The 11,300-nt window shown below is 34.4% G+C and overlaps 1 protein-coding gene across 1 annotated transcript in view; it reads right to left on the reverse strand.

Moving 5' to 3' along the window:
• LOC148608627 (glutamine synthetase-like) overlaps positions 1–8,936 on the reverse strand; it is an 11,533-nt gene extending 2,597 nt beyond the window's left edge. The window contains exons 1-2 of the mRNA XM_088546852.1: positions 8,758–8,936; positions 537–698 (exon numbers count right to left, since the gene is read on the reverse strand). Of these exons, the coding sequence (XP_088402978.1) occupies positions 537–698; positions 8,758–8,899 (304 nt within the window). The 5' untranslated portion in view covers positions 8,900–8,936. The remainder of the gene's footprint in view (positions 1–536; positions 699–8,757) is intronic.
• Positions 8,937–11,300: the final 2,364 nt, after the last annotated feature.

The raw sequence follows: 11,300 nt of genomic DNA on the forward strand, positions 1-11,300 counted from the left end.
AAATACAATGCACTTCAAACAATATCAGATTTAGGTTTTCATCTACCCTACTGGTGTGGCACTGTTTTGCATAAGATAGCAATAAAAAGTTCCTCAGTTTTTGTTCCGATTTAATTATTGCCTTGTTGGTTATTAAACTTGTCAAAAATGTAATTTTTTTTCAATAATTTGATTTGACTTGTTACAAGCTTTCTGATTGGTTGGTAATTTTTTTAACGTCACGGTTCTACGTGACTTACAATATAAAAAAAATCACGTCTCGTTCAGACAGTTTCTGAACCAAAAACGGACGGAAGTTAAGTTGGCGGAAATAGAAAGAAAAATTATCCCATCTGTAGCTGATTCCAAAATCTGTTGTTATGACGATCATATATTTCTCGAATATTATGTTTCGCATTCAATCTGCGGTATCCAAATCATAATTGTTTTACCTATATATACATAAATAATTCTTTGATAAAAAATATTAAATCTTATCTTTTGTTGACTAGTATACATTGTATTATCTACTCATGACTGTCAAATACAAGACGTACATAACTTCTTGTAGTCAAAATTTACTGGATCATAACTAACTGGTAAGCCATTTTTCCCACATACAAAATATTCCTGCTCTATTCCGTACCATGGATCTATTACATCTTGAAACTGCTTAAGTTGCTCCATAACATTTTTACAACTGTATCTCCTATTGACTGCTGCAAGATGTAGAATGAAATACAATGTATTATGTAAATCTTTTTTATTCTTCTGTTTTTGTTTTTCATTACATGTAATACAATACGGAAAATATATATATATTATAACTTTGATTTTAACTGGTTAAGTTGTCCATAAGAGTTTTTTTACAACTGTTTCATAATGTCTGGGTCTGTGTTACCGTCGTAAATTTGAGGCCACACAAGACAGTTAGTGTGTAAACACTATGCAATTAACAAGTAATACTGTGTTTGCAAGCAAAACACAAAAGTCGCCAAAACCGGCATATGATCGGATTTAGTCAAATTCTGAAGCAGCCATTGATTTAGAATACATTCTTTGCCGTCAATATCAACTGCATGGAAATCCAAAACAGTTTAAATTTTGCCGATTTCGGCGGCCATTTTGAAAACAAAATGGCGACTTTAAGATAAAATCTGAAGCCGCCATTGAATTCAGGATGTAATGTTTACCATAGAAATCAAATTTCATTGAAATCCAACAATGTTGAAATTTTGTCGATTTTGGCGGCCATTTTGAAAAAAATGGGGCTTTCTGAAATTGTTTTCCGCCTATGATGTCGACATGTCAAAAACAGCATTTTGAGTTATTTTCATACATCTAATGAGTTCCATAAATTTTATAGATTTTTTTTCATTTTTTTTCGAGTTTTGTTTTGGCGGCCATTTTGAAATTCCGCAAGTAGCATGCACACCCCCTGAGCATGCTTGATATTTGAGCCAAGGTTGATATGGATCGAATAAACGGTCTCGGAGTAATCGTCCGGACATCTTTACGTTCAGAAGAAGAATTATAATAATAATAATAATTAAAATTTAAGTTTCTTCGAAACGTGTAGAAGTCGCCTCCTGTTTCCTGATTAATCTTTTGAGAAACATTTCGTCAATGGAACTGCTTATCATTAATCGAGGCAGCGTAAAGAACCTGGAAATCAAATTTCATCGGAAGAGTAGTTCTAACGTCCTGTGAAGTTTCATCTCAATCAGATAAGGCGTTTTTGCGAAAGAGGGCGGAGAAATCAATGAAATTTTATCACAGGAGAATTTAAATAATAATAATAATTAAAATTTACGTTTCCACGAAACGTGTAGAAGTCGCCTCCCTGTCCTTATCCGTGTTTTGAGAAACATATCGCTTATGCTTATAATTAATCGAGGTAGCGTAAAGAACCTGTATATCAAATTTCGTCGAAATCGAACAACTTTGAATTTTTCACCGCGGTGGCGGCAATTTTGAAAATGGCGGTCGATATGTAGTTAAAATTATCGATTGAGCAACAGATTCTTAATCGTGGTGTCTTAAAAAACCTAGATATCAATTTTCATCAAAATCTTACAACTTTGAATTTTCGAGCGCGGTGGCGGCCGACCCTTATACAAATTGTCAATTGAACCTGAAGATTAAGAATTGGGACGTCTCAAAGAACCTAGATATCAATTTTTATCGAAATCGGACAAATTTGAATTTTCGACGCGTTGGCGGCCATTTTGAAAATGGTGGCCGACACGTAGCTAAAATTGACAATTGACAGATTATTAATCGGGACGGCTCAAAGAATCTAGATATCAATTTTCATTAAAATCTGACAAATAAAAATTCTCGACCGTAGTGGCGGCCGAGACGCACGCGGATTTTTTTTTCGGGCTTTTGTTTGGAACTTAAGCTTAATATTTATACCAAGTTTGGTCAAATTCTGATCAGCAGTTTTTGAGATATTTGGTGTTCCAATTTCCGGTGTAAAAAATGGATACCTTTAGTCCAGCGGCCATTTTGAAAAAAATGGCGGCAGCCGGAAATTTCTTTTTGAGATTCTGCATCCTTCGAAGAGTAGTTCTAACATATTGAAACGTTTCATCTCAATCGGACGAGCCACGTTTGAGAAAAAGAGCGGACACTCAAGTAAACAGGTGAATTAAAATAATAATAAGCAAGCAAGTCACAAAAGTCCCATCACGTTCCCCAAATACTCTCAGAACCCAGAATTTTGAAATCTGCATATAATATTAAGCTAAAATAACATAAAATTTCGATGAATTCAACACTTTTTTTTTTATTGGGGCACTTTACTTTGAATGGCAGCCATTTGAAATGGCAGCCATCTTGGATATTTAAAAAGATGCACTTATTTTTGTTTGTTTGTTGGGGTTTAACGTCCGAGTAGCAATATTTCAGCTATAATCAGACGATGAACATGAAATTGATGATAAAATGAACATGATATGATGATGAAATGAAAAAGCCTTTTACGACAAGCTTAGCGCTGCTGCAGGCCTATTCTTTTAACACCGGACCCGCACGGGGCAAAATATGCACTTAACCAAGCTTTGATAATTCTATTGAAAAGTCCGGCTGATTTTTGTGACCTATCCCCTTTGCCGCCAAAGCACCTTTTTTTATTTATTTTTTTTTTTGTGTGTGTGTAGAGTGCACATCTGTAGACTCATCACTCCACAGGTAATACAATGGTTGCTATCCCCTCTTAAGATAATAATACCAGAAGCTCAGAGGCGTTTCACTATTCCTCCTAAATTTGGTTTTATGGGCCAAATGGTTTTCCGAGAAGAAGATTAAAATATGATGTCCGAATTTCTTTAATTTTCAGTCTCTTTTTTTTACATATATTTACAAAATTGTTACAACGTAGATTTGGTACTTTTAATCAATAATATAAGACGAGTGAAAAACAGGTGCCGATTTAACCAGACGCCGAAGTGGCTCTATCTGGTGCCGATTTAACCAGGTGCCGAAGTGATTAGAATTCACACAAAGAGCATGGCTGACAGCAAAGTGAAAGTGGGAAAGTTGCGATGGAAAAGTACCATGGCAACACATGGAATACCAAGACACCTTTTTGGGATAATACTATAGAGATCACAAAACTCTGCCACCAAACCAATTTTCAAGTTGATAGCTACTAAGATTTAGGAGATGGCACAATGTCCTATATTATGACCTATACCCTTTTCGACTGAAGCACCCCTCCTTTTAATTTTTTTGTGAAGTGAATATCTATGGGTTAACATTCCAAAATATTTGAATTTGGCATACAATTTTAAGCTTAAATATGAATTTTCATTAAATTCTAATGACATTTACATAATTTTCCAAGAGGGTACCTTGTTTTGGATGGCAGCCATCTAAAAAAAATCTGAAATAAACATTCAATGGCAATTTGATAGTTCTATATAAATCCCAAGCTTGATGAAGATATCTCAAGTAATTTTTCCTACATAAAGAGCCCCGTGCAGGTCCGGGTGTTAAAAGAATAGGCCTGCAGCAGCGCTAAGCTTGTCGTAAAAGGCGACTAAATAGTGATCAGAAAACCCTAGCCGGGGGTTAGGGCACTCTGCCCACAGAGCAACTGGGATGTGTTCCCCAGGTGGTGGAATGGTGTACCCTTGGCGTGTTACATGTTGGGGTTGTCAGGCTATAATACGAAAAACCTGAGCGCAAACCGTAGTGGTGCACCGTGTTGGGAAAGATGTCGCGTTCCTCGCACGTTAAAGAACCCTACTGTGGTATTCGATAGGAGTAGGAACCATAGGGCTCCGCCACAGGAGGCTAAATTGCCCGACCCTACCAACCTCTCCCTATTTTCAGTGGCAATCAAAATTTGTCGACCCCATTGTCCTTGTGTCCCATTTCTTTTTCATTTCATCATTTCATGTTCATTTTATCATCAATTTCATGTTCATCGTCTGAATATAGCTGAAATATTGCTGCTCGGGTGTTAAACCCAACAAACAAACAAACAAACAAACCTACATAAAGAAAAAACCTTTAAAAAATCACAAAAAATTACGATTTTTTGCCTTTTTTTTTGTTTTTTTTTTTTGCCTAGCATCATAATACATATCAATTCACTTTTTTGCATAATATTGTAGAGATCATCAAACTCCACCACCACACCAATTTTCAAATTCCTGGCCACCTAGGTTTCCGAGATATCGCAATGTCCTAAATTATGAACTATCCCCCTTTTCCGCTAAAGCGCCCTCCAAATTTTGTGGGATGAGGCCAACTTACCAGCAAGGTTCGTTCCGATCTCTCTTTTTGTTTCCAAGAAAACGCGCGGACAAGTTCACCGGTAAAAAAAAATGATAATTAAAATTTACGTTCCACGAAACATGCAGAAGTCGCCTCCCGTTTCCTGATCAACCTTTGAAAAACATACCGTCAATGGAACTGCTTATGATAAATCGAGGCGGCCCAAAAAAAAACGGATATCAAATTTCATCGAAATCGAACGACTTTAAATCGTTGCCGCGGTGTCAGCTTTTTTGAAAATGGCGGTCGATCCGGAGTTCAAATTATTAAGCCGCAGATTCTTAATCGGGACGTCTTAAAGAACGTAGATATCAATTTTCATTAAGATCGGACAACTTTGATTTTTCGCGCGCATTAGCAGCCATTTTGAAAATGGCGTCCGATATGTACTTCAAATTGCCTATTGAGCCGCATATTGTTAATCAGGACGACTTAAAATACCTAGATATCAATTTTCATCGAAATCAGACAAATTTTAATTTTCAACCGCGCTGGCGGCCAGGACGCATGCGATTTTTTTCCGTGATTTTGTTTGGACTATGGAGGTCAATTTATACACCAAGTTTTATCAAATTCTGATCAGCGGTTTCCGAGATATGTGATAGTCAAATTTCCTGTGTAAAGAATGGATACGTCCAGTCTGGCGGCCATTTTGAAAAAAAATGGCGGCATCTAGAAATTTTTTTTTTTTAAATTCTGCATCTTTCAAAGAGTAGTTATAACTTTCTGCAAAGTTTCAACTCAATCGGACCAGCCTCTTTGAGAAAAAGGGCGGGCACTTGGGCATTTTTTTTTATGACAGCAGAATTAAAATAATAATAATAATAATAATTCAAATTTACGTTTCCACGAAAAGAGTAGAGGTCGCCTCCCGCTTCCTGATCAGTCTTTTGAGAAACATATCGTCAATAGGAACTGCTCATAATTAATCGAGTCAGCGTATAGAAACTGGATATCAAATTTCATCGAAATCAAACAACTCTTAATTTTTTATCGCGGAGGCGGCCATGTTCGAGATATATGATATTCCATTTTCCGGTGTAAAAAATGGACACGTCCAGTCCGGCGGCCATTTTGAAAAAAATGGCGGCAACTGGAATAAAAATTTTGGAATTCTGCATCTTCCGAAGAGTAATTCTAACTTCCTGTGAAGTTTCATCTGAATCAGATCAGGCGTATTTGAGAAAACGTGCTGACAAATCAATGAAAATTTTATGACAGGAGAATTAAAATATTAATAAGAAGAAGAAGAAACACAGTTAAAATAATAAGTCTCCGCCACTTCGTGGTCGGCGACTTAATGATAATAACAATAAGAAACGGAGCAAAAACAATAAGTCTCAAAACTTCGTTATGGCGACTTAAAACTACTACAATGGGGTAACCGATTTCTTCAAGTATATGTAATGTACTAATGGTACCATATACTGCTGTAAAAAGGCTACGTTCTACATGCTAAAACTTAAAAAAATATTTCTCCATATCATCTTGAGTTACAGATTACGCAATGTAGGTACCGTTTACAATATCAAGTGACAAAAAAAAATGGATAAGTTCACCTTCCCAAAAAAGTAAAAAAAATATTTATCAAATTTCTTCACAATGAAAGCTGCACATTTTTTATATGTATATAAACACAGTACAAATATAACGAGAATAGGTATGGTGTACATATCAAAGAAACAACAACCACATCGGGATGAAAATGTCAGCCCAAGGCCACCCATTGGTTTTCAATGAACGACGAGGAAATCCTCATACCACAAACAGGCTGTAGCCGGCCCCTAAACAACAAAAGTTGCCCATAGAAACGCAGTAAAAAGTTTGAATAATATCGGTATCATTCTTTCATCGTTTTTGGTAGTATATATAATTAGAAAACGGGACATTGATGCTTGATGACAACTTGTACCATACACTGGTCAAATGTGTTCGGATGTGTTACTTCGTTCGTGATCGTTAACTCATAACAGAATCTATTATGAAATAGTATGGACGGATTTTTCATATGACATTTAGAACTTTCACAAAAAAAATGAATAATACAGTAACTTAAATTGATTCCAAAAGAAAATATCCAATGCATTTTTTTTTGCAACGCAAAAAAATATGAACTCAAATCCAGCATAATTTTAACGCACAGCAATAATACGTCGTTAACATATTTTAAAAGAAACGTTTCTCTATGAACGCTAAAAAACGTCTTCTTGGCGTTACACTTTATGGTATGAACAGTGTGCACAACGTCAGTCAAGTTATTTAGCTAATTTCTCTATGATATAAACTGCATATTGTAAATATGTAGATAAACACTGCAAAAAATTTTGAATTTCAATTTAAATATTGGTATAATACTTTTTGCGTCAGTGTTTAAAATTATACAACAAAAACAGGGTAACATGCTAAATACATATAGGGAAGATAATAATCAAATTTATCCATAAATGAAGATGCAGATCGTAAATATGTAAAAATGTATAAAATGGAGTAAGCATTGCATATAAACGAGCACATCATATATGTTTGACCAGTATAAGGTATCATTGTAAATGTAATTATGTGTGTGTGTGTGTGTGTGTGTTTAACCGCATATGCATTTTCTTAATCACCTAAAATTTTGGCATTTCAATATTGTAATTTTTCGGAATTGAGTTTAAATCGAAAGTAAAAGGGACAACATTAATTAAAATGTTACGTTCTCATAATGCAAACATTGTAAGTACTTCCAATCCAATTTTGCTATTTAAGTTATTAGTCGATGATTTTTAGATGTTCTAGTTGAAATTTTGCTCAAATCATTCTACACTAGCTTACTTGCACGTGCATGTTATCGTATAGCTCACCGTTCTCGCTACGGCCTTTCAGGTAAAGATGCATGTGGTGGTTTACCATCATTAACATATGATTCCAGATATCTACAGAAGTACTGGCATAAACGGATTTTTTAGCATATGTTGATTTAAAAAAAAAAACAAATAAATTCTCCTTCAGTAATAAGTGGTTCAAATTATTTCTCCCCTTGAGATGGTAAAATAAAGATGTTCAACATGCGAGCTTAAATGATTCCAATTAAGAATAAGAAGAATCGATTCTTCGCATGAATCTGTAGAAAATTTGGAAAATGTAACATGGCGGGAATCGCTCGAGAAAATTTAATCACCACCGGGTAGTTAAAAAGTCAGGTGCATTTTTACATAAGATGTAATCACCAGCTTAGAGCGGCTTCAGTCTCGATCGATGGGATTACAGGATTTCTCCACTCAAGATAGTTAAAATCTGAAATTTAACTATCGAGTTAAAATTAAAATGCTTATAAAAAAAATTTCTTTAAAACTTGTACAAGAAACACTAACTTGACATATTTCAAGAGGAAAATTGGGGGTCCTTTTTTATTGTGATATTCTAACAACTAAAATTCCTATCCTATACAACATCATTGGAAACACTATTTGCTCAAAGAAAAATAGTTCTGTAAAATTTGCAAGATCGTAACAGAAAAAAAATACACCATGAAATAAGTATGATCTACCTATATATGCATAGGAAACCGGAATTATTAGCAGACCGTCAGTGCGAGGATAGCTATGGAAACTACAAGCTCCAAAACAGCGTTTGACGTTCGTGATTCACTCTAGACGCTGCAGCCAGCCCTCTCGAAAAATGCAAAAATCTTGCAAGATCGGGAAAAAGTGAATGATTTTAAGCGACGTTATCCGATTGTAAAACGACATATGATTTGAATAACACCCGAGAAATTTTTAAGGCCTGTCTGCAATGGTTAATAATGCGTAGAGCTTGTAGACATTAGTGTTATCACTTTCCAGTTTTACTTCGTGTTTATATACCTCGAAAGTCTGAGAAACACCACAACGACAAAAAACTTATCTTAATCTGTATGGAAAATTTGGAAAAACGAATAAAATACTGAAATGGGTTAAACAAGAACTAACCAGTCAGTGTACCTCTTCTGAAATATTATACAATACATACCAGCTGGTTCCTCATCTGTTAACCATGTATCACAAAGAATTAATTTGTGCGGACGCTTATAAAAAGGATTGTGAAACATGGCAACTGGTTTTAGCAACATTTGCACGAAGTCTTTAATTTGACCTTGGACATCATTCCACATATAACTATCTTGCAATGGACAATCTTAAAAAAACAACAGAAAGAATAACATGTCAGTAGCATCAAGTTTTTTACAATAGTATTGTTGTTTTATTTTTATTTATTTTAGTCTTGGTTTCTTTTTTCTTTGTTGTTTTATAAGTCTTTTTATGTATTTTAGGGTTATATTTCTGTTTTATAAAATTTGTCAATTTGTATATGGTGCCACCTATTCAGCATTGTGATATCAAACAAGAAACAAATGCTCTATACACTTCGGTTTTTGATGGAGTGCATGCACATTAGTTTTTAAGTTGTAAAGAATTATTGTTAACTCTTTTCTGACTAAACATCATACAATAACATTGGAAATAGACCTCAGTGACCTTGAGACGTCTTGAGACATAAGTGGAACGTCTTGAGACTTGGTTTCGATTATTTTGTGTCTTGAGATGTCTCAAGAATAAAATCTTTAAAACAGACATGATGGAGGAATGCTTCTTGACTTCTATAAAGATTCATACACTATGTTTCCCTGCTTGTGTCCTTTGAAAAAAAAACCAGAGAGAACAGAGAAGCACCTGTATGCTCAAAGTGTTAACTTTGAGCGTAGACGCATTTTGCATTCACTTCCTTTCTGGAAAATCCCTTCAATTCTATGGAAGTCAACTGAGGTTGACAGGCCTAAGATCAGAGACATTGCAGTGGGAGCCAATGGAACGGAAATTTTAATAGAAACTTTAATAGAGTAGGAACCTCTGCGCCCCGCCACAGGAGGCTAAATTGCCCGACCCTACCTATCCTTTCCTTTTTCTAGTGGCAATCTGAATTTTAACGACCCTCCTGCCCTTGTATCCCATTTCTTTTTCATTTCATCATCACCATCATCATCATGTTCATTTTATCATCAATTTCATGTTCTGAATATCGTCTGAATATAGCTGAAATATTGATGCTCGGGCGTTAAACCCCAGCAATCAATCAATCATTCAGTCTAATATTTTTATGTTTGGAGATGTATTTAGACATATAATTATTATCATGATTACTTTTCTTATAGCCTGTAAATCTGAAAAGTCCTTTCTTTTCCTGGTATCAAACCATAAACCACTTTCAACAAAGATTCGACATAAATGGCAAATGTTGAAGTTGTCTATCTAATATTACAAATTCATTTTCTAATATTAAAAATTCAATTGAATTTCTAATATATATATTAGAAAATGGATTTGCCGTATTCAGTTGCGATTTTTTAATATTAGAAAATCATTTTGTAATATTAAAAAAATGTGACTGATTTTCTCATATTACAAATTCGATTTGTAATATTATAAAATGTGTGATATTTTATAATAAGACTAAATCAGGAATTTGTAATATTAGAAAATGAATTTTCAATATTACAAAATGAATTTCTTGTATTAAAAAATCTTTTCTAATATTAAAACATTATTTTGTAATATTATAAATCCATTTTTTAATATAACAAAATATTGATTTTTGTCCACTTTGGCTTGCTTAATTTTTATTAAGAAATAGAATTAAAAAATGAGATTCAAGCCAATTTTGTAAACTGAGATGTAAAAGTTAATTTCAAATTTCAAATCTTTGACCTAATTTATAAGTACCCCACCACAAAAAATGGAGGTTACCCTATAGTGATTACTATGTCTTTCGCGGTTAGAAAACTTGTGTCTGGGCTGTAACTAAACCTTTTTTGTCTTTCGATGTAAGCATTTACTATTTTGCATTTTGGTAGATCACCTAAAAACGATGCATCGCGTACCTTAGATAGTGGCCTTTGACCTTCGAACTTTGACCCCAAGGTTAAATTCCTGTTTTTTAGGTGACAAATTTGGGTTTTGGATGTGGATTTGTGATATCTGGCATCTTGGTAGATCAACAAAAGAATATGTGGCATGTACCACCATGGATAGTAGCCTATATGCACATTGACCTCAAGGTCAAATTTCTGTTGTGTTACGATGACAAACTCGTGTCCAGACTGTAACTTTTTTTGTATTGAATGTGGGCTTCTGATATTTGGCTTGGAGTAGATCACCTAAAAACTGTGTGTTACTATGAATAGGGGCCTGTGACATTGAACTTGGACCTAAAGGTCAAATTCTTTTTTTACAGTGAGAAAGTGTCTGGAATATATCTAATTCATACTTCTTTTTCAACTGGTACTTATTTATATCGATTATGAGTGCTGCATTAAAAACCGAAAACGTTTCATACATAATTGCCCAGAAAGTGGGGGAGTTGAGCACAGATATGGATTCCATCTCAATGATTTCTTGTTTCTTTTCTAATATTAAATTCAATGACATCTGCAAAGCTTGAATATTCTTTCCATATTTGCCCGAGATGTTTAGTCTTTTCAGACATTTAAATATATATCCCAAATATCATTTTATTTT

The sequence above is a fragment of the Perna viridis genome, chromosome 9 (genome assembly GCF_037379345.1).
Source record: "Perna viridis isolate PV_CMFRI_1.1 ecotype Kerala chromosome 9, ASM3737934v1, whole genome shotgun sequence".
NCBI lineage: Eukaryota > Metazoa > Mollusca > Bivalvia > Mytilida > Mytilidae > Perna > Perna viridis.